The sequence below is a fragment of the Pagrus pagrus genome, assembly GCF_965226575.1.
Source record: "Pagrus pagrus genome assembly, contig: HAP1_SCAFFOLD_183, whole genome shotgun sequence".
NCBI lineage: Eukaryota > Metazoa > Chordata > Actinopteri > Spariformes > Sparidae > Pagrus > Pagrus pagrus.
The window spans coordinates 49,814-69,928 of record NW_028175280.1 but is presented as its reverse complement, the minus strand read 5'-3'; the positions used below and the strand labels follow the sequence as shown (position 1 = coordinate 69,928).

Below are 20,115 nucleotides of genomic sequence, written 5' to 3'. Positions count from 1 at the left end.
GACCTAGCAGATATGTCTAGATATGCTTTGATAGGGTAGTCATTTTTTTTTTTAGCTTTTATAGCATCTAAAGGGTAACAAATAGGGACAGAAACCTGCAACTTAATGTCAGTTGTGGTTTGGAAACTGTTTAGATGCAGCTACACTGATCCCGTATGGTACCAATGTACAGCTTAGATAATGGGGATTCAGAGAGGTACCAACAGTTATTAGGTCTGATTTGTTTAGGGTTGGCCCTTTGTTATGGGGTAAGGAAAACTATAGTGAACTAAATTGTAGACAACATCAGAGGTTTTATTGTAAAGAAAACCAAAAACTGATAGGAGGGTAAATGGGACTGAAGGGTGCTGGTCTGGAGAGGTTTCCTGGTTTTGAGTTGTGATCCAGAGCAGAGCGGCAGGGATTGGTAAACAGACTTGCATTTCTATAGCGCTTCTCCAGTCTACAGACCGCCCAAAGCACTTAAAACACTTACTAGATGGCCCGCTGCTCCTCCGGAGCTACAGATGGGGCAGCCGTAGCTCAAGAGGTAGAGCTACACACTCCGGATTGGAGATGATCAGCAGACTTAAGTGGACGGGGAGAAGAAGCAGGGCTGGAGTCAGGGGTGACAAGACTAAGAAAAGACAAAGAAACAAGGTTGATCCCAGCCGGAAATCACGAGGCATCACAGAACTCTTAGATAATATAGCTTGAACGCAGTAGAAATAGCTGAGCAGAGTATCTGAAAAGGTCGTGATTATGAAGATCAGGTGCAGCTGATGGCTGCTCCCTGACACACCTGCAGACAATCGTCCACGCTGAGAGAGACAGTCCTGCTCCAAGGCAGACAGGTTGCCAAGGGACAGAAGATGTAACATGATTGTTGGGCCTTGGCTAAGGTATGCACTCTACTGAGTGCCATTCTAGTTGTGTAGTTTTCCATTTTTTAGAGGAGAATAAAATCATCTTTGGACATATTTGTTATAACTGTCCAATCGTTGAACCTCCTATGCTGAGGCCACAATATCAAATCAATACAGGGAACAATCACAGTGGGCGGAGACTTGAACCCTGTGTGACCTCTGCTTCAGTCATATGGACGCAGCTGAGTTCTTTCCTGTCAGACAGACATGAGGGATTAATTCAGGCTGTCAGTTTGCAGATTTTTTCCATGACAGCTCGACAGCACAGAGGAGGAGAAGTGGTAATGAGTGAGACACCAACCCACCAGCAGCACACACTGTGCCTGTGTGTGTGTGTGTGTGTGTGTGTGTGTTTGGAGTTGAGAGCACAGTTTTGTGTGTTTTCAAAGATTAGAAACTGCTGCTGAAAAGTTGTGTCACCATATCAAAGGCTGTGTGTGTGTGTGAGAGAGAGAGAGAGAGAGAGAGTGTGTGTGTGTGTGTGTGTCTGTAACAGCTCTCCCTGTTGGAAGCTGAGCTTGGATCGTAATGTTGCTTCTTAATAACCTCAACATTTCTCTGCCTGTGCGTCAGCTTGATGATTCATCACAGCTCTCTGGGATTTATTCTGATTTTAAGATCTTCTGAACTCTTCCGTTCTTTCCTTCCTCAGGTGGACTCTGGCACTGACTGGACGAACCGGTCTGTTCATGCATCCATTGATCCATTGATCCATCCTCTCATCCCTTCGTCAGTCAGAGAAAGGATCTGATGAGACGACTGAAGACAGAGACGAGAAGAGACAACCTGCGATGGCCAGTGGTAAAAAATTATTTTCTGACATTCTAGAAAAGAAAAAGTCATTCCTGTCAATCATGTCTCCTCCATCATGTGTCTAATTATCTCTCTCTCTCTGTGTGTGTGTGTGTGGTGTAGCAGCTCATGGTGTAGGTAGTCTGGGTGCTGAGCAGAACCACCTGAGTGTCTCCGTCACGGATCATGGAGCCTGGGCCACGGCCATGAACAACCTGGGCATCATGTCTGTGGGCCTCGGCGAGCAGCAGCTCGTTTCAGGTATCTTCTTCTGAAACTAGTTGAGACACAGATGTCAAGATTTTCTGCTTTTCTCTGAATAATTTCAATGATTTGAAAGTATTTGTAATAATGTGGAGGTTTGGACTGCTGGTAGGACTCAACAAACATTGTGAAGGTGTCACATTGTGCTCTGGCTCATCGTCACCACATTTCTCTCTATTTTCACCAAACCAATAATCAGCAGATAGAATATTGCAGTGCAGTCACAGCCTGCAGGGAAATTTTACTGACACCATTACTTCACTGGCGATACTTTTTAACTACATTTTACATACACAAATAATCACAGAACACACTATCCAGCTGAGTCTAATGTGAATGTCATCAATTCTGCACATAGCCCAAACATATCCCTAATGCAACCCTAACATATCCCTAACATATCCCTAACTTATCCCTAACATAACCCTAACATGAGCCTAACATATCCCTAACATAGCCCTAACATAGCTCTAACATGTCCCTAAAATAAGCCTTATATGTCCCTAACATAGCCCTAACATATCCCTAAGATAGCCCTAAGATAGCCCCAATATATCCCTAACATAGCCCTATCATAAGCCTCACATGTCCCTAACATAGCCCTAGTAGTAGGTGTAGTAGTGGCATTATTAACAGTAGTAGTAGTATGTGTAGTAGTGGCAGTATTAACAGTATTAACAGTAGAAGTAGTAGTAGTAGTAGTAGTATGTGTAGTAGTGGCAGTATTAACAGTAGTAGTTGTAGTAGTATGTGTAGTAATGGCAGTATGTGTAGTAGTAGTAGTAGTAGTAGTATGTGTAGTAGTGGCAGTATTAACAGTAGTAGTGGTAGTAGTAGTAGTAGTAGTATGTGTAGTAAGTAAGTAAGTAAGTAAGTAAGTAAATTTTATTTATACAGCACTTTTCATAGATAAAATCACAAAGTGCTTTACAACAAAGATAAAATGCAATAGAATACAGAGATCACACACACAAAAAATAATAAAATAAAATAAAAACACACCACGGCACAGGTCCAGGTAGCTTCACAGAGGTCCCAGAACTTCACCATCAGTAAAAAGCCTGTCTAAAAAGATAGGTTTTAAGTTCTCTCTTAAAACCTTCAGTGGACTCTATGCTACGTAAGGTCAATGGTAGTGCATTCCAGAGGCAAGGGGCACTGGCCTGGAAGGAGCAATCACCTCGTGTTTTAAAATGAGTGCGGGGGACCATCAAGAGTTTCTGATCTGATGACCTTAGTGAGCGTGAGGGAGAGTAGGGTCTCAGTAGCTCCGTGATGTAGGAGGGAGCTTGATGATGGAGGGCTCGAAAAGTAAGTACTAAAATCTTAAAATGAATCCTAAAATTAATTGGTAACCAGTGTAGGGAATATAAAATTGGGCTGATATGATCCCTTTTCTTAGATCCAGTTACAAGCCTTGCAGCTGTATTCTGTGCAGTTTGAAGGCGATTTACAGCCTTTTTGTTAAAACACATAAAAAGAGCATTACAGTAGTCAATGCGGGATGAAACAAAGGCATGAATTATCATCTCCATTTCAGGTCTTGAAATCATGGACCTCAGTTTAGCAATATTCCGCAGATGATAGAAGCAGTTCTTCACCAACTGTTTACAGTGGTGGTCCAAAGACATGTCCTTGTCAAACACAACACCTAGGTTACGTAGGCTAGGTTGGACAGAGAGACCTAACTGACCTAAATGCTGCTTTATGGGGGGAATGGCACTATCTGGGGCAATAATCAGTGTTTCAGTTTTGGCATGGTTCAGTTGAAGAAAGTTGTCATTTAGCCATTTTTTGATGGCAGTCAAACAGGCAATAAGGTTGTCTAATTTATGCAGCTCAGTCTACTTGAAAGAGCAGTAGAGCTGAATATCATCAGCATAAAGATGATAAGAGACATCACTGTCCTCACTGATAATCTGTCCAAGAGGGGTCATGTAAAGCAAGAAGAGAAAAGGGCCGAGGACTGATCCCTGTGGGACCCCACAGGCTAGCCTTGTCGGGTCAGATAGTAACTGGTTGACATGGACCAGAAAACTCCTGTCAGTCAGATAGGACCTGAACCAATTCAATACAGTGCCAGTAATCCCAAAAGTGTCTCTGAGTCTATTTAGTAAGACTTTATGGTCCACCGTGTCAAATGCAGCGGTTAGATCTAACAGTACCAGGACTGTATATTGACCAGAGTCTGCTGCCATCAGGACATCACTTGAAACACGGAAACCTGATTGGAAGGTGTCGAAGATAGAATTTTCATCAATAAAGGCAGTTAATTGTTCGGCTACTACCTTTTCTAGAATTTTGGCCAGAAAAGGGAGCTTTGAAATGGGCCTATAATTTTTCAGATCAGCAGGATCCAAGTTTGGTTTCTTTGATTTAGGTTCCACCGCTGCTTGTTTAAAGAAAACTGGGACAACGCCAGTTTGGAGAGATTGATTTATGATCTCTACAATGCATGGGCCAATAGAGCCAAAAGATTTAATAAACAGTGAAGTCGGAAGTATGTCCAGAGGGCTGGAGGACGGAGTCATGGTGGCAAGGAGCGCACTGATATCTGACAGTGTGACCAAAGAAAACAAGGACCAGTTGCACCGGGGAGGCTGAATAGTGCAAGGGTTTGAGACAGTTAGAGGAATGTTGGCCCTAATGTCATTTATTTTGTTTTCCATAAAGCTGGCAAAAGCATTACAATCAGTCGTAGAGGAGACTGGGGCAGTGGCGACATTAGGGGATGTAATGGAGCTAATGTTGTCAAACAGAAACTAAGGGTTTCTCTTATTAAGAGAGATAAGTTGGACAAAATAAGCAGTTCTTGCTGTTTTTAGCGTATTGTTTAAAACTAATCTCAGATCCTTAAGGTACAGCCTATGGACCTCTAGCTTCGATGCTTTCCACAGTCGCTCTGCCTTGCGGCAGCTTCTCCTATGATTTTGAATCTCTTCATTTATCCAAGGGCAGGGCTTCCTTAGAGAGGTGGATCTTGGTTTGATTGGAGCAACTTTATCAATAACAGACTGGCATTGAAGATTAAAACACTGTACCAGTGAGTTTACATCATCATCATCATCATCATTATCATCATCATCATCATCATCGTTTGGAGCAGGCTCAGCGTCAAACAAGGAAATAAAGCTCTCAACAACAGACTGATTAATAAAGCGTTTCTTTCCTTGAACAGAACATGATAGGTGCTTCTCAACGTATTCCATATCAAAGGAGACACAGCTGTGGTCGCTGACAAGAGAATCCTCCACATGTAGATTTTCAACAGTCAAACCATGTGAGAAGACAAGGTCCAGTGTATGTCCCTTAATGTGTGTGGGACCAGAGACATGCTGCACAAAGTTAAAAGACTCAGTGATATTTAAAAGCTCTGCAGCAGTGTTAGATGAGTGATCATCTATATGAATATTGAAATCACCAATAATTAGGACCTTATCCAGTTTGATAATGGAAGTTAAAAGTTCGGTGAAGTCGGATAGAAACCCACTAGCTGGGCCAGGAGGGCGATAGATTAAAATGCAGTAAAATGGGTTTTGTTCATTTATCTTAGTCACTTGAAGCTCAAATGAGGGGAAGCAGTCAGAGTTCACCAACCTAATTTTGAGGCGTTCACGGAAGACAACAGCGAGGCCCCCACCGCGTCCTGTGAGGCGGGGTGTAGCAGCAAAAGAGTAAAAGAGAGAGTAGTAATGGCAGTATTAACAGTAGTAGTAATAGTAGCAGTAGTAGTAGTATGTGTAGTAATGGCAGTATTAACAGTAGTAGTAGTAGTAGAAGTATGTGTAGTAGTGGCAGTAACCAGCCAGCTGTTTATTAAGTAGTTCAAAGTAGCTCCAGTTCAAACAGCTACAACAGTCAAATGTTGTTTATGAATGCTTTTACTTTTGACACTTAAGAACATTTTGCTCATAATACTTCTGTAGTTTTACTGACGACGACGACAACATGAATTTTGAAATGTGAAATTATGACTATTTCAAACTGAATGTTTTTCTAAATACATTATTTACTATAGGGTTTCAGGTACATGAATTGAAAATAATAATTGAAAATAGGATCTTGCAGTATCACTAGGCCAAAACAACAAACACAACAACAACAAATTAAAGATATTGGGTCCCAGCCTGATTCCCTGTGTTTTGTTTTTTTCCTCCCTCTCTCTCCTTCGCTGCTGCTCTCTGCTGCCTCACCATGCTCACCCTCCTTCTCTGCCTCTCCTCTTTTCTCTCCTCCACTCACCTCCTGCACTACTTCTGCCTGTGCTCTTATCTAATATAATATTGGGTTAAATAAAGTGTTAAATTCGTTCACATCACCAATACCACGCAGGTAATGTTAGGAATATTTAAATATTACACTTATCACGGTACACATCATTATCATTTCTATTGGCTTGAGGGAATAACATCACGATAATAAATCAAGAACATTGAGCCTCTCCTTTATGTAACGTTACCTGACTCTCTTCCTCTGGGACCTCTCTTCTTTTGAAAATAGTTAAATTTACTCATCTGAAAATGTAACCAGAAAAGAGTCATGGCAGAAAATGACCTGGGCATTACCTAAGCTAATGTTATGTCGTGCTGTTCAAAACGTGTATCTGAAACGTAACGGGTTTCCTCTATCAATAGAAAATTAAGTTTTACAGTTAAAAATTAATCTACAACAAAATAATATCTCTCTCTACTGTGTGACATAAGACTCGACATGCTTTATTAGGCCTAAAGTAATCTCTCTTCAACAAGTGTCAATGGTACAAAAATAAAATAAAAATAAGAATCTCTCTGAAATAATGATAGAAATAATGCGTCTCCTGTATTAACCAATCAATAACACATTTATACCGACTCAGGATTTTTTCTGTAGCCTAATCCATCTATAACATTAGGGTCGTTTTCACGGGTTTGAACAAAACTGTATCAAATATAACCTAGCTGAGGTACCTGTCTTTCACCCTTTCACCCTCGTCTCTATTCTCTTCGTCTTTCGCGTGCCGCAGCCAAACAGGCAGGTGGTGACTCCGTTGTTGGTTTTTCAAAATAAGGGTATTTGCAGCGTAGCGTCACATTTCATGAAAATTGAAAATATTCTGAAGGTGTGGCGGCTTTTATTTTGCCGTGGCGGTGCGCCACAATCAATTACATGTAGAGGAAACCCTGAGTACTGCATGTGTCTGTCCCTCAGTAGTGTGTAGTACTGCATGTATCTGTCCCTCAGTAGTGTGTAGTACTGCATGTGTCTGTCCCTCAGTAGTGTGTAGTACTGCATGTATCTGTCCCTCTTTAATGTGTCCAAACACTTGTAATTTGTCTAACGTCCACTAAGCTCTTCATGTATCCGCTCATTGTGATTTAGTGTTTATGAAATAGTTTTGGGGATTTGTCTGAGTCTCCTGCTGGATGGAGGTCTGTCGTTGTAAAAGAACTGCTGTATTGAGTTTATTAAATGAGCAGCAGCCAGATTTGTGGGCTTTTTGAGTTAATCTCAAAATAATTGAATGCATGGATTTAAGTGAGGCTGAATGAGGAGAGAAGAGAGGAGCTGTTGTAAGGAGGGACAGACTGTAACTTAGCAACCTCATTCCTGAGGAGCGCAGCAGAAATATTAATATGACGACATGATATTATTACAGTGATGATGTGATGCTCGTTAGACTCCACCTCTGGCAGCAGCTGCAGCTCTCCTCCCTCTTTAAACGACACGTGGGAACATTTACATCATGAATTTGATATGTGTGTGTTAAAGGGTCATTTCAGCTCAAATCACAAAAGCCCATGTTTCCTCTGACCTACAGGAGACAGTTTTCACTCTTTTAAACGGTTATAGATCTATCTGATAGATAAACGTCTGAAGCTGTGGAATAAACAGATCAACCTGATTGGCTGAAGAGTTAATTATGACATGGGTTCAGGGTTAGATAAGTTTTATCCGTCACTGATGTGTCTGGGTGTGTCTGACCAATGAGATCTCATCTTCAGGGTAATCAGAGACAGATGTTTCCCGCAGCTTTTGTCTCTTGGTAGTTCTGGTGGAAAAACAGTCATAAAATAATAATAATTAAAGACATAAATCCTCCTTTTCTGTGTCAGAGCGTCTCTCTCTCTCTCTTGGCTCTGGTTTTCATATTTCTCCTCCTTGTGTGTGTTTTTCTTCTCTATATTTCTTCCCCTGTCTTCTTCTGTTTCTGGCGGATGCTGCAGAGCTCAGAGCCAGAGAAATGAACCTGGCTCGTCGTTTTGGCTCTGGGAGAAAAAACAGCCTTATGTGATTATGATGAATGTGTAGCAGCGCAATGTGTAATTTACCTGTCGGGGTTATCGCAGGCGATGCTGTAATGAGTTTTCCTTAGACCTGAAGAATCTGTGAATGCACCAAGGCTACATATGTTCAGCTTTGTGAAAGATTATCTGTGCAGTGTTTTTCTCTTTTATAAGCCTGAAGAGCTCTAATGAAGAATGTGTAGGAAGTGTTTAACAGCTCTTTATGAACCCTGCTGCTGTGAGAAAATTAGATTATATAAGGAATTATTGGGATTGTGCTGTCCAAAGGATGCCTGAATAAAGACCATTTTTTCTTCAGAAAATGCATTTATTTATGAAGAAGTCACCGTAGGTATGTTTAAAAAACGATCAGTCAGCTGACGAACATCGACTGCATAAAGACGTGAATGCGGAAAATGTTAAGAGTCGATATTTGGAGAGAAACTCTGATCTGGTCACTTCCAACATGGAGGCATCGATACCCCACCTCCCCCATCTCCATCACCTCCATCACCTCCATCACCTGCATCACTTCCATCACCTGCATCACCTTCATCACTTCCATCACCTGCATCACCTGCATCACCTCCATCACCTGCATCACCTCCCCCACCTCAAACACCTGCATCACTTCCATCACCTGCATCACCTGCATCACTTCCATCACCTGCATCACCTGCATCACCTCCATCACCTGCATCACCTCCCCCACCTGAATCACCTCCATCACCTGCATCACTTCCATCACCTGCATCACCTCCATCATCTGCATCACCTCCATCACCTGCATCACCTGCATCACTTCCATCACCTGCATCATCTGCATCACCTCCATCACTTCCATCACCTGCATCACCTGCATCATCTGCATCACCTCCATCACCTGCATCACCTCCCCCACCTCAATCATCTGCATCACCTGCATCACTTCCATCACCTGCATCACCTGCATCACCTACATCACCTCCCCCACCTCAATCACCTCCATCACCTGCATCACTTCCATCACCTGCATCACCTCCATCATCTGCATCACCTCCATCACCTGCATCACCTCCCCCACCTCAATCACCTCCATCACCTGCATCACTTCCATCATCTGCATGACCTCCATCACCTGCATCACCTCCATCACCTCCATCACTTGCATCACCTGCATCACCTCCATCACCTGCATCACCTGCATCACTTCCATCATCTGCATGACCTCCATCACCTGCATCACCTCCATCACTTGCATCACCTGCATCACCTGCATCACCTCCATCATCTGCATGACCTCCATCACCTGCATCACCTCCATCACTTGCATCACCTGCATCACTCCCATCACCTGCATCACCTCCATCATCTGCATCACCTCCCCCACCTCAATCACCTCCATCACCTGCATCACCTGCATCACCTGCATCACCTGCATCACCTCCATCATCTGCATCACCTCCATCACCTGCATCACCTCCATCACCTGCATGACCTGCATGACCTGCATCACCTCCATCATCTGCATCACCTCCATCACCTCCATCACCTCCATCATCTGCATCACCTCCATCACCTCCATCACCTGCATGACCTCCATCACCTCCATCATCTGCATCACCTGCATCACCTCCATCACCTGCATCACCTCCATCACCTCCATCATCTGCATCACCTGCATCACTTCCATCACCTGCATGACCTGCATCACCTGCATCACCTCCATCATCTGCATCACCTCAATCACCTCCATCACCTGCATCACCTGCATCACTTCCATCACCTGCATCACCGCCTGGATCAGAATCACTGACATGTCTGTGTCTGGAGATGAACAACACAAATGATAATGACAGCATGTATTAATTAAACTAGAGTTGTTTTGATCTTTTACCTTAAAAATGTTTTATCAACAGAAAAATTGGTTCAAACTAATGAAAGTAATACAATTATGAATAGAAGTTACATTATTTTACATCTTATCTGAAAACCCAACAAAATGTCGTGGTCATCCATCCAACAGTTATTGATTGATTTATTTAAGTCTGGAGCAGAAAACTGACATCCATGAAACCAAATGCACAGATCTGTTTTCAATTTCAGTGCTTTGAGCTCCACAAATCTCAAAACGCTGACATGAAAAACTGAAATTATTCAGACTCGAGTTATGTGACACACAATGTTTTTTTTGGGTTTTAATGAAGTGATGCTGTGATGATGTCATCCTCTGACAGGACACAGAAACAGTAAAAGATTCAAATGTAAAACAGAATAATCCTTTTTATTCCAAACACAGTGTGAATAGAAAAGGCTTCACTTCCTGTGTGCTGCTGATTGTTTAAGGTGTGTGTGTGTGTGTGTGTGTGTGCAGTAAAAGCCTTCACACTGAATCAGTGATCCGTTCGATCAATCGTCCGCTCTGAGCTGCAGCAGAAACATTTCTTCCTGTTGGATTGAGGGACGTTTGTGGTGTTGTTGTGTGACAGCTCCTCTCGGCTGTAATCTGAATCACTTTATTCTTCTTCTGTGGTGGCTGTGGCAGATTTTCTGCTGACGTTTCGTTCCTCCCTCTCTTGTTATTGCAGCATTGTAGATAGAAACATGCACCGCCCTCCTCCACCCTGCCTGCTCCATTTTCACCCAGACAGCTGAAACATTGCTCTTGTCGCCTCTGTCCTCTCGCTCTTTATCTTCTCTCTTCTTCTTCACTTTCTCTTCATCCTGCAGAACACACATTTTCTCTCTTCTACCTTTCATTACCACTGAGATGGTATTTTCTTGTCTTTCCTATCAGATCTAGCACCCATTTTTTCTTCTCTTATCTGTATTTTATTCCTGATAGTGAGGCTGTATTCACTTCCCTCCCTCCCTGAATGTGCGGTCGCGATTATTTTCTATATTTTGAAATATCACACCACAGTTTTTCCTCCCGTGGCCTGCTGTGCTTTTAGACACCAAATGTGTTGTGAGTGTTGCCATCAGTTCTTTAATTGGAATAAAAAGATGCCAGTGCTCTAAAGAAGACCTGGGAGCTCGATTTATATGAAATAATAATACATTTTTTAGGGTACAAATTACTTCGTTGAAATATGAAACACTAATCATAGTTAGGGTTCTGAGGAGGAGAATTTTAGAGGTGTGAGCAGAAATTATCTCTGAACCAGAACACAGATTCTACCTCCTCATGGTTTAATAAATACTCATAATAACTACATCGTCAGTGGAGGGAGTACTCGAACACTGTAGAGTACTCAAATACTCTATTATATTTATCAGTGGTACTGTCAGCTTCATGTAGTAATAGTACTAAAAGTACAGCTATGCAGTAATGGAAGTATAATTAGAGAACTATTAGATTAATACTGAGACGTGTTGTGGGATCATGGTGGATGTTTATGCTGCTCTTGGACCAAGTTATGTAACAGGCCGGTCAGAGGTCAGGGTTCAGGGTTCAGGGGTCAGGGGTCAGAGGTCAGGGTCTGCTGTGTTGGACTGTACAGGTGTTGTATTGATTAAATGAGTGATGACTTCACACTTGCATCATGTTGTTGTGTCCTGCAGACACTCTGTGTATCCAGAGGTTCGACCCCAGTCTGGGACTCATCGCGCCCATTAACCCCATGATGGCGGGCATCAGCCTGGTCCCTCCCCCGCCCGTACCCCCTGACATGCCAGTCATCAAGGAGATTATTCACTGCCAGAGCTGCACTCTGTTCCCTCAGAACCCCAGTAAGATCTCACTGAGTTTACTGTCAGTACTGTGTGACAGGTACAGAGGTCAGAGACGTCGATACAGATGATCATTTAGAGACTTTTCTTCAAAAACAACAAAAATGTAATGTAGCAAAGGAAATAATGTCATAATACATATAGTATGTGATAATGTAGAGCTGAACATGATGTGACGTCCTTCAGATCTGCCCCCTCCATCAACGCGGGAGCGCCCCCCTGGCTGTAAGACGGTGTTTTTGGGAGGTTTACCAGAGAACGCCACCGAGGAAATCATCAGAGAAATGTTCGATCAGTGCGGAGAGATCATCGCCATCCGCAAAAGCAAGAAGAACTTCTGTCACATCCGCTTCAGTGAGGAGTTCATGGTGGACAAGGCTATTTACCTGTCAGGTGAGAGGTCTCAGATCCACAAACAAACACACACACACACACACACACACACACACACACACACACACACACACACACACACACACACTAATAGTGGCTAGTGTAGCCTGGAGCCAAGATGCAGAGCAGCTTCAGAGGTCGCTCGTCTCCTCTGAATGTAGATTTCTCTGTCATGACTCTTGAAGGTGTTAATCAGATGGTTATGAAGTTTATTATGTGCAGGACAAAAGATTGAGGACAAAATTAAACGTAATTCGTTATTTAATCAGTTAGTTTATATCAACATCTGGTCCATCTCACATTCCGCTGCGACACACAACACTTCAGAAAACATCTTCCAGTAATAAAAACCCCAAAGAACATCAGATACAATATTGTGATTTGAATAACATATTAATGTGGAAATATTTTAAATGAAAAAAAAAAACCCTGCTACAGCTAAAAGTGTATTTATGACGATCTGACACTGTTAATGCAGTGAATGTACAGTGGGGAGAACAAGTATTTGATACATTGCCAATTTTGCAGGTTTTCCCACTTACAAAGCATGTAGGAGTCTGTAATTTTTATCACAGGTACACTTCAACTGTGAGAGACGGAATCTAAAACAAAAATCCAGAAAATCACATTGTACGATTTTTAAATAATTAATTTGCATTTTATTGCATGACATAAGTATTTGATCACCTACCAACCAGTAAGAATTCCGGCTCTCACAGACCTGTTAGTTTTTCTTTAAGAAGCCCTCCTGTTCTCCACTCATTACCTATATTAACTGCACATGTTTGAACTCGTTACCTGTATAAAAGACACCTGTCCACACACTCAATCAAACAGACTCCAACCTCTCCACAATGGCCAAGACCAGAGAGTGTGTAAGGACATCAGGGATAAAATTGTAGACCTGCACAAGGCTGGGATGGGCTACAGGACAATAGGCAAGCAGCTTGGTGAGAAGGCAACAACTGTTGGTGCAATTATTAGAAAATGGAAGAAGTTCAAGATGACGGTCAATCTCCCTCGGTCTGGGGCTCCATGCAAGATCTCACCTCATGGGGCATCAATGATCATGAGGAAGGTGAGGGATCAGCCCAGAACTACACGGCAGGACCTGGTCAATGACCTGAAGAGAGCTGGGACCACAGTCTCAAAGAAAACCTTTAGTAACACACTACGCCGTCATGGATTAAAATCCTGCAGCGCACGCGAGGTCCCCCTGCTCAAACCAGCGCATGTCCAGGCCCGTCTGAAGTTTGCCAATGACCATCTGGATGATCCAGAGGAGGAATGGGAGAAGGTCATGTGGTCTGATGAGACAAAAATAGAGCTTTTTGGTCTAAACTCCACTCGCCGTGTTTGGAGGAAGAAGAAGGATGAGTACAATCCCAAGAACACTGTCCCAACCGTGAAGCATGGAGGTGGAAACATCATTCTTTGGGGATGCTTTTCTGCAAAGGGGACAGGACGACTGCACCGTATTGAGGGGAGGATGGATGGGGCCATGTATCACGAGATCTTGGCCAACAACCTCCTTCCCTCAGTAAGAGCATTGAAGATGGGTCGTGGCTGGGTCTTCCTGCATGACAACGACCCGAAACACACAGCCAGGGCAACTAAGAAGTGGCTCCGTAAGAAGCATCTCAAGGTCCTGGAGTGGCCTAGCCAGTCTCCAGACCTGAACCCAATAGAAAATCTTTGGAGGGAGCTGAAAGTCCGTATTGCCCAGCGACAGCCCCGAAACCTGAAGGATCTGGAGAAGATCTATATGGAGGAGTGGGCCAAAGTCCCTGCTGCAGTGTGTGCAAAACTGGTCAAGAACTACAGGAAACATCTGATTTCTGTAATTGCAAACAAAGGTTTCTGTACCAAATATTAAGTTCTGTTTTTCTGATGTATCAAATACTTATGTCATGCAATAAAATGCAAATTAATTACTTAAAAATCATACAATGTGATTTTCTGGATTTTTGTTTAAGATTCCATCTCTCACTGTTGAAGAGTACCTATGACAAGAATTACAGACTCCTACATGCTTTGTAAGTGGGAAAACCTGCAAAATCGGCAGTGTATCAAATACTTGTTCTCCCCACTGTTTAATGTATGCAAACATGTCAAAGTGATCACTTGTGAGTAACTTGTAGAAGTCTACAGTCTTCAAGTGATGAAGTTTCTGTTGTAGGTCAGGTCATGTTTGCTCTGCTCTCAGGGTATCGGATGCGTATTGGATCCAGCACTGATAAGAAGGACTCAGGGAGGATCCATGTGGACTTCGCCCAGGCCAGAGATGACCTGTATGAGTGGGAGTGTAAACAACGCCTACTCGCCAGAGAGGAAAGACACCGCCGCAAGATTCATGAAGACCGACTTCGGCCGCCGTCTCCTCCACCTATTGTCCACTACTCTGAACACGAGGCAGCACTGTTGGCAGAGAGACTAAAAGGTGAGACCAGAGAAAAACTTTGGGTTATTAACACAAACCCCGGTTCTCTGAGTAATATGAGTGAGATGTCTCACTATGGGATGCACGCCTTGGTGCATCTCAGAAAAATTAATCTCATCACGCCAATCCTGATTGGCTGGTGAATGTGTCCGTCCGCCTCAGGTAGTCCCATCTACCTTAAATAGTGCATGCGGATGGCACCACGTCATTCAAGATAAGCACCTCTTCTCACTCGCCCAAGCAAGAAGGGGTGTCTGGTGAGACATCTCACTCATATACCTCGTAACTGGATCTGGTGGTCTCAGCTACGACAGCGGGCCAGGTGATGGCCAGCTGGGCAGCGGCGCGTTTGCACACGTCGGGCATGTCCGAGCTGGGGAGGGGAGAAGCTGGTGTGCTACTCTCATCTCCATCCCGAGAGGCGATGGAGGCCGTGGGCTGCGCAGCCCGGGCCGGAGTGATGAAGACTTCTTACTGTTCTTCATCCTCTGATATGAGGAGTTCCGAGGCGTCATCTTCATCGTCCCCATAGTCCAGTTCCAGGACGTCTTCCTCCTGCCCCAGCTGGCGCTAGCCTCCGGTGTCGCCACTACAGCGACCTCCGTCTCCTCTCCGGCTTCGACGGCGGCGCCGTCGGAAGGGAGATAGGGGTCATGTCCAGACAAACTAGCTTGGCGGGCTATCCGGCTGTGGAGACTCTTGACGGTGAACACTGCACAGTATTGACACGAGCCGGGGACGTCGATAGCTAGCTGGGCGTGTTCCAGCCCCAGGCAACGTGAGCAGACCTGGTGTGGATCCATACTCGATACCTTGTTCCCGCAACGACAGAGTCGGGCCCCAGAGTCTCCGTGCCCTCTGGTGTGAGGGGATTTAGCCTCCATTCCTCGCAAGCTGGCGTGCAGGCAGGGAGTTGAGGCAGTTAGCTGGTGTGCTAATCGTGAAGAAGTCGAGAGATTAGCTGGTGTGCTAATGCTCAGTGCTCGAACTGCCGTGGTGGGGCGTCGAGGACAGTGCTGATCAAGCCGAGGGCAAGGAAAGCACTGGGTTCGATCTGGTGTGACCGACGAAGCAAAAAAAGAAAAAATATCCAAGGCTAGCAGCGCCCGGCGACAGAAGCTAAATAAGACCTGTCTGTGGAAAGTTTAGCTAGCTAGCCCTGGACGAGAGATATGCTCCGAGTGAGAAGAGGTGTTTGAATGCGCTATTTAAGGTAGATGGGACTACCTGAGGCGGACGGACCCGTTCACCAGCCAATCAGGATTGGCGTAATGAGATTAATCCTTCTGAGGGCTGCAGCGAGGCATGCATGCCATAGTGAGACATCTAACGAAATATTATGGAAGGGAACTATTAGAGTTTTAAGTTTAAAAAGTGAACATGTGACTTTTTACGGTGACCTGTGTAGTCTGATGGTGATGATGAGCTTCAGGAGGCTGCGTCATGAATGGAGAAATTCATTTAAAATGTAGCATGAATCTGAAATCATGTTCAGACTCTGAAGCTGATTTACAGGTGACTGTGAACAACAATGTGTGTGTGTGTGTGTGTGTGTGTGTGTGTGTGGACTATAATCTCCTGTGCAGATCACCTGCTGTGATACCTGGCAACAGTTTTAAATGAATCATTTAGGAAGCTACATGATTATTGATATTCTTCATGCTGTCGCTGAACGCACTGAAACAGTTTGTCCGTAGCTGCTCTACTTAGTGTGATGATAGGAAAGCTTCAGGGCGTCAGATCAGAAGATCTCTACAGTCCATTATTTTACCAGTGACACTAGTAATACTACAGTAACTGTTATAAACAATATCCACTGTCATTAATCATTTTGCAGCTACAATAAAATAATAAATTGTTATTCTGATTTTTCTAGAGGACTGCTACAGTACCGTACCCCAGTACAAGTAAGAGGTACTTGATCTTTGTGTGAGTTTTATTTAATTTCCACTTCTACTCCTCTACATCTCACCAGGTAATATTCTACATTGCACTAAGCCAGTTAGCTTAGCTTAGCATAAGGACAGTAGGAAACAACTCCGTCACTCCTTTATGCAAAGATTTGATTGGCTGTTTGGAGACGGGTTTTTAAGCAGGCAGAACAGGTGATGCAGAGCAGATGCTGTCACAGACATGAAAAAAAAACATGAACTTGATGAACTGTATAAATGCACCTTGTCTGTTGGAAACCAGCAGCTTGTTGCTTTATTTATTAGTGTTTGCTTCTGCGTCTTCAATTTAACTACAAAACCCAAAGCTGAGCCTGTGTGCCGTCTCCTCCTCCGTCCTCTAATGCCTAACATAAACAAGCATGTTTTTTTCTCTGAATAACCTTTTTGAATTCATTCTTCACTTCAAACAGCAGGGGAAATAAATTTCCTTTATTCCTCCAGTCGTCCCCATTCAGCTCTGCTTCATTGTGCTCGCTGTAATGTGACTGTAATCTGCTGCTGTGTATGAATGGGGCTTTATCAGAGCGGGAAAGTGTCTTCTTACAGGTTGCGTTGCAGTGGGTATTGAGCTCATTAAATGCTCTCTAATTCACTCGGTGGCACTGTTCAATTATTATTCAAATGGGGGAGAACGCAGTCGGCAGAGCCCGCTGAGGCTTTTTATGACTGAGCACGAATGCAGCTCCTGGTTTTGGTTGAAAAGTTGAAAATCAGAAATGCCTTTTGTGTTCAGTGGCTGGTTCACAGAGCCATGAAGGCCCCACGAGAAGGATTAAAATCCTGACTGGCTGCTCTGCTGTTTGTTTAGCCTGACTGAGTGTTAAAGGTCCCATGAAATGTCTCTCACATCCAACTGTTCACTCACTATTTGATGTCATGTCACATGAAACAGGAGGCTGATGAGCAGCTGTGGAAGAAGTATTCAGACCCTTTTCTTAAGTAAAAGATCAATACAACAATATGAAAATACTGCGTTACAAGTGCTGTAAGTCTCCTACACTCATGTACTTTTCTCCCACAGATGACCATAAGTTCAGCGAGGCCACGGCAGTGCTGTTCACCTGGATCGACCGGGGCGAAGTCAACCGCCGAACCGCCAATCACTTCTACTCCATGATCCAGTCGGCTAACAGCCACGTCCGGCGGCTGATGGGTGAGAAAGCTCAGCATGAGGAGGAGATGGAGCGCGCCAAAGAGATCTTCAAGAATGCCCTGATGGCCATTTTAACACAGTGTAAGAACACTTTCTTATTTCAAACAGTCGTACTGACACGACTCAGACAGGCCGCACGCGGGAAACCTGTGACTGTGCAGTTATTCAGGTAAGTTCACTCTGAGGACTCGTGTCACAAAATAAACCAGTCGTTCTGACTGATCGTATAATTGTTCATTTAATGTGCGTTGTTAATAAAATATCACCACCTTAAAAACAACAAGAATTAGATGTTCTAGGTTTTATGTTTGCAAACTCGTCGAAACCAAAAGGTCGCTAAAGCGTATTAAAAAGTAGAATATGCAGTTATGTTGCAGCTGATGACAAGACAACTCAGGTTATCAGTTGTCATAGTGACACAACAGAGCATCTCAGCCGTCACCACGGCAGGACCCGGACCCGGACAGGACTGAATCACTCAAAATGACCCTGACCTAACCCCAACCCTCTACTGCACAGTGATGGAGGAAGCACTTAGATACTTTACTTAAAGGTGCAGGTAGTGAATCTGTTCAAAGAGACTTGTCGGGGTTGGCTTACTGCGGCACAAGCAGCCCACAGAGCCACCATGGAGACTGTCTGCTGGCCATCGAGCAACCACCAGTGTGCGTCTGTGGACACTGTCTCAGAGAGACGCAGACAGGTGAGAACAGGAACGTGATTGTCATGTAGCGCCCCCTGGTGATGCAGTTTATTTAAGGTCATTATGAATCTCTGATATGGAGAAGACAGAAAAGAGAGCCAGCTGCTTGTGAGACGTCACAGTACACCAGAGAGTAAAGTATAAGAAAGTATAAAGGTACAACTACTAAGTGTATCTGTAATGATTATTATTATTATTATCGATGCATTCATGTGTTCATCACTTTAATGTTGCAACTTAACCTTTTAAACGGCATAATTATGGAGAGAATTTTGTTCCTTTATTATTCAATCAAATAGAATAGATTTGAAACCAAAAAAGAGATTTGAGAGCAAAAGAGAGTAAGTGGCAATCAAATTTTTTTTTTTGAGATCGAAACAGAACAGGTTGCAATTGAAAAAAAAATATGAGAGAGCATATTTCTTCAACTTCAATCAAAACTAATGTTTGTAAGTAAAAACATTTTGCTTATAAATCAGTCCTCTTTGCTTGCAAGTTCTAAAGTTTTGCTTGCGAATTCAACTGCACTTGATGGGCGGGGCCTACGCTGGTTTATTCTAAGGATTGAAATGGAACAAAACAATACTAACTCTAAACCATACTTTAACACTTTTCAGGCCTATATCTGTAAAATAGCAGTTTTTATTGAGTTGGTAATATAAACACGTATTATGTCAATTTGCGTTTGTCAGATTGAACAGTTTTCACAGTCACAGTCACTCCACACTGCTGCAGTCACAGAGGTGCCGACCATGAAGCCATTTTCACCACATCCGCTTCAGAGCTTGCCTCATTTACTCTGCAGAGATCTCATTCCCGTCTCCATGACAACACTCCTCCATCCGTCGCAGCATCAGCTCCATTATGTTCAGCTCAGTGTGAGGTGGTGATTAGGTCAGTCTCAAAGGTTCAGCGTCAGTCGAGTGATGAGGCTTCAGGACATGCCAACACACACTGACTGATAAACACAGCTGGTGTTTTAATGCTTTAATGTGTTGAATATAACTCACTGTCACCTTTCAGAGTCTTTTAAACCTGCATTACGTAATTTTGTATTATTGAATAATTATTAAATTGAGGCCATGTTTATGTCCAGATGTTAAATATTCATCTCTGCTTTTATCTACATTTTGGTCTCCACCGTCCCCTAAGAAATACATTTGTCTCTTCAGCTAGTCTCTAACGTTGGCTCATCTATGTCTGCTTTGGCTTTTATATGTGCTTTTATATAATACTATACATAAACTCTTAAAAATTATATAGAACGTTTGCTAGAAATCAAAAAACCCTACAGTCCAGTAGTGTAGGAAGGAACAAAACCTTGATAACTTTATGTAAATCAGAAATTACCTGATTTAATAAATTATTCAAACAAAGTCAAAAGACCAAAATCTGCTCGACGAGTCAGCTTTGTACTGACCCTCGTTACTGAAGCAGTCCGATGTGAAGCGGTTAGCACACAGAAACAAACTTACAGGAACCGTAGCCGGCACGTTGTTGTTAAAAATGAAACGCAACCACTGTCTCTTCTGTTCTTCT

At 43.3% G+C, this 20,115-nt stretch overlaps 1 protein-coding gene across 3 annotated transcripts in view; it reads left to right on the top strand.

Moving 5' to 3' along the window:
* The window catches only part of LOC311254038 (ecto-NOX disulfide-thiol exchanger 1-like), a 66,773-nt gene that overhangs the window by 23,717 nt on the left and 22,941 nt on the right, over window positions 1–20,115 (top strand). For 2 of the 3 annotated variants that reach the window (XM_084384463.1, XM_084384464.1), the window contains exons 2-7: window positions 1,558–1,706; window positions 1,821–1,958; window positions 11,768–11,935; window positions 12,122–12,328; window positions 14,535–14,768; window positions 17,742–17,954. In XM_084384463.1, the coding sequence (XP_084240589.1) occupies window positions 1,697–1,706; window positions 1,821–1,958; window positions 11,768–11,935; window positions 12,122–12,328; window positions 14,535–14,768; window positions 17,742–17,954 (970 nt within the window). In that variant the 5' untranslated portion in view covers window positions 1,558–1,696. Of the gene's footprint in view, window positions 1–1,449; window positions 1,470–1,557; window positions 1,707–1,820; window positions 1,959–11,767; window positions 11,936–12,121; window positions 12,329–14,534; window positions 14,769–17,741; window positions 17,955–20,115 lie in introns of those variants that run through there. The other variant, XM_084384465.1, reaches the window with a different exon arrangement.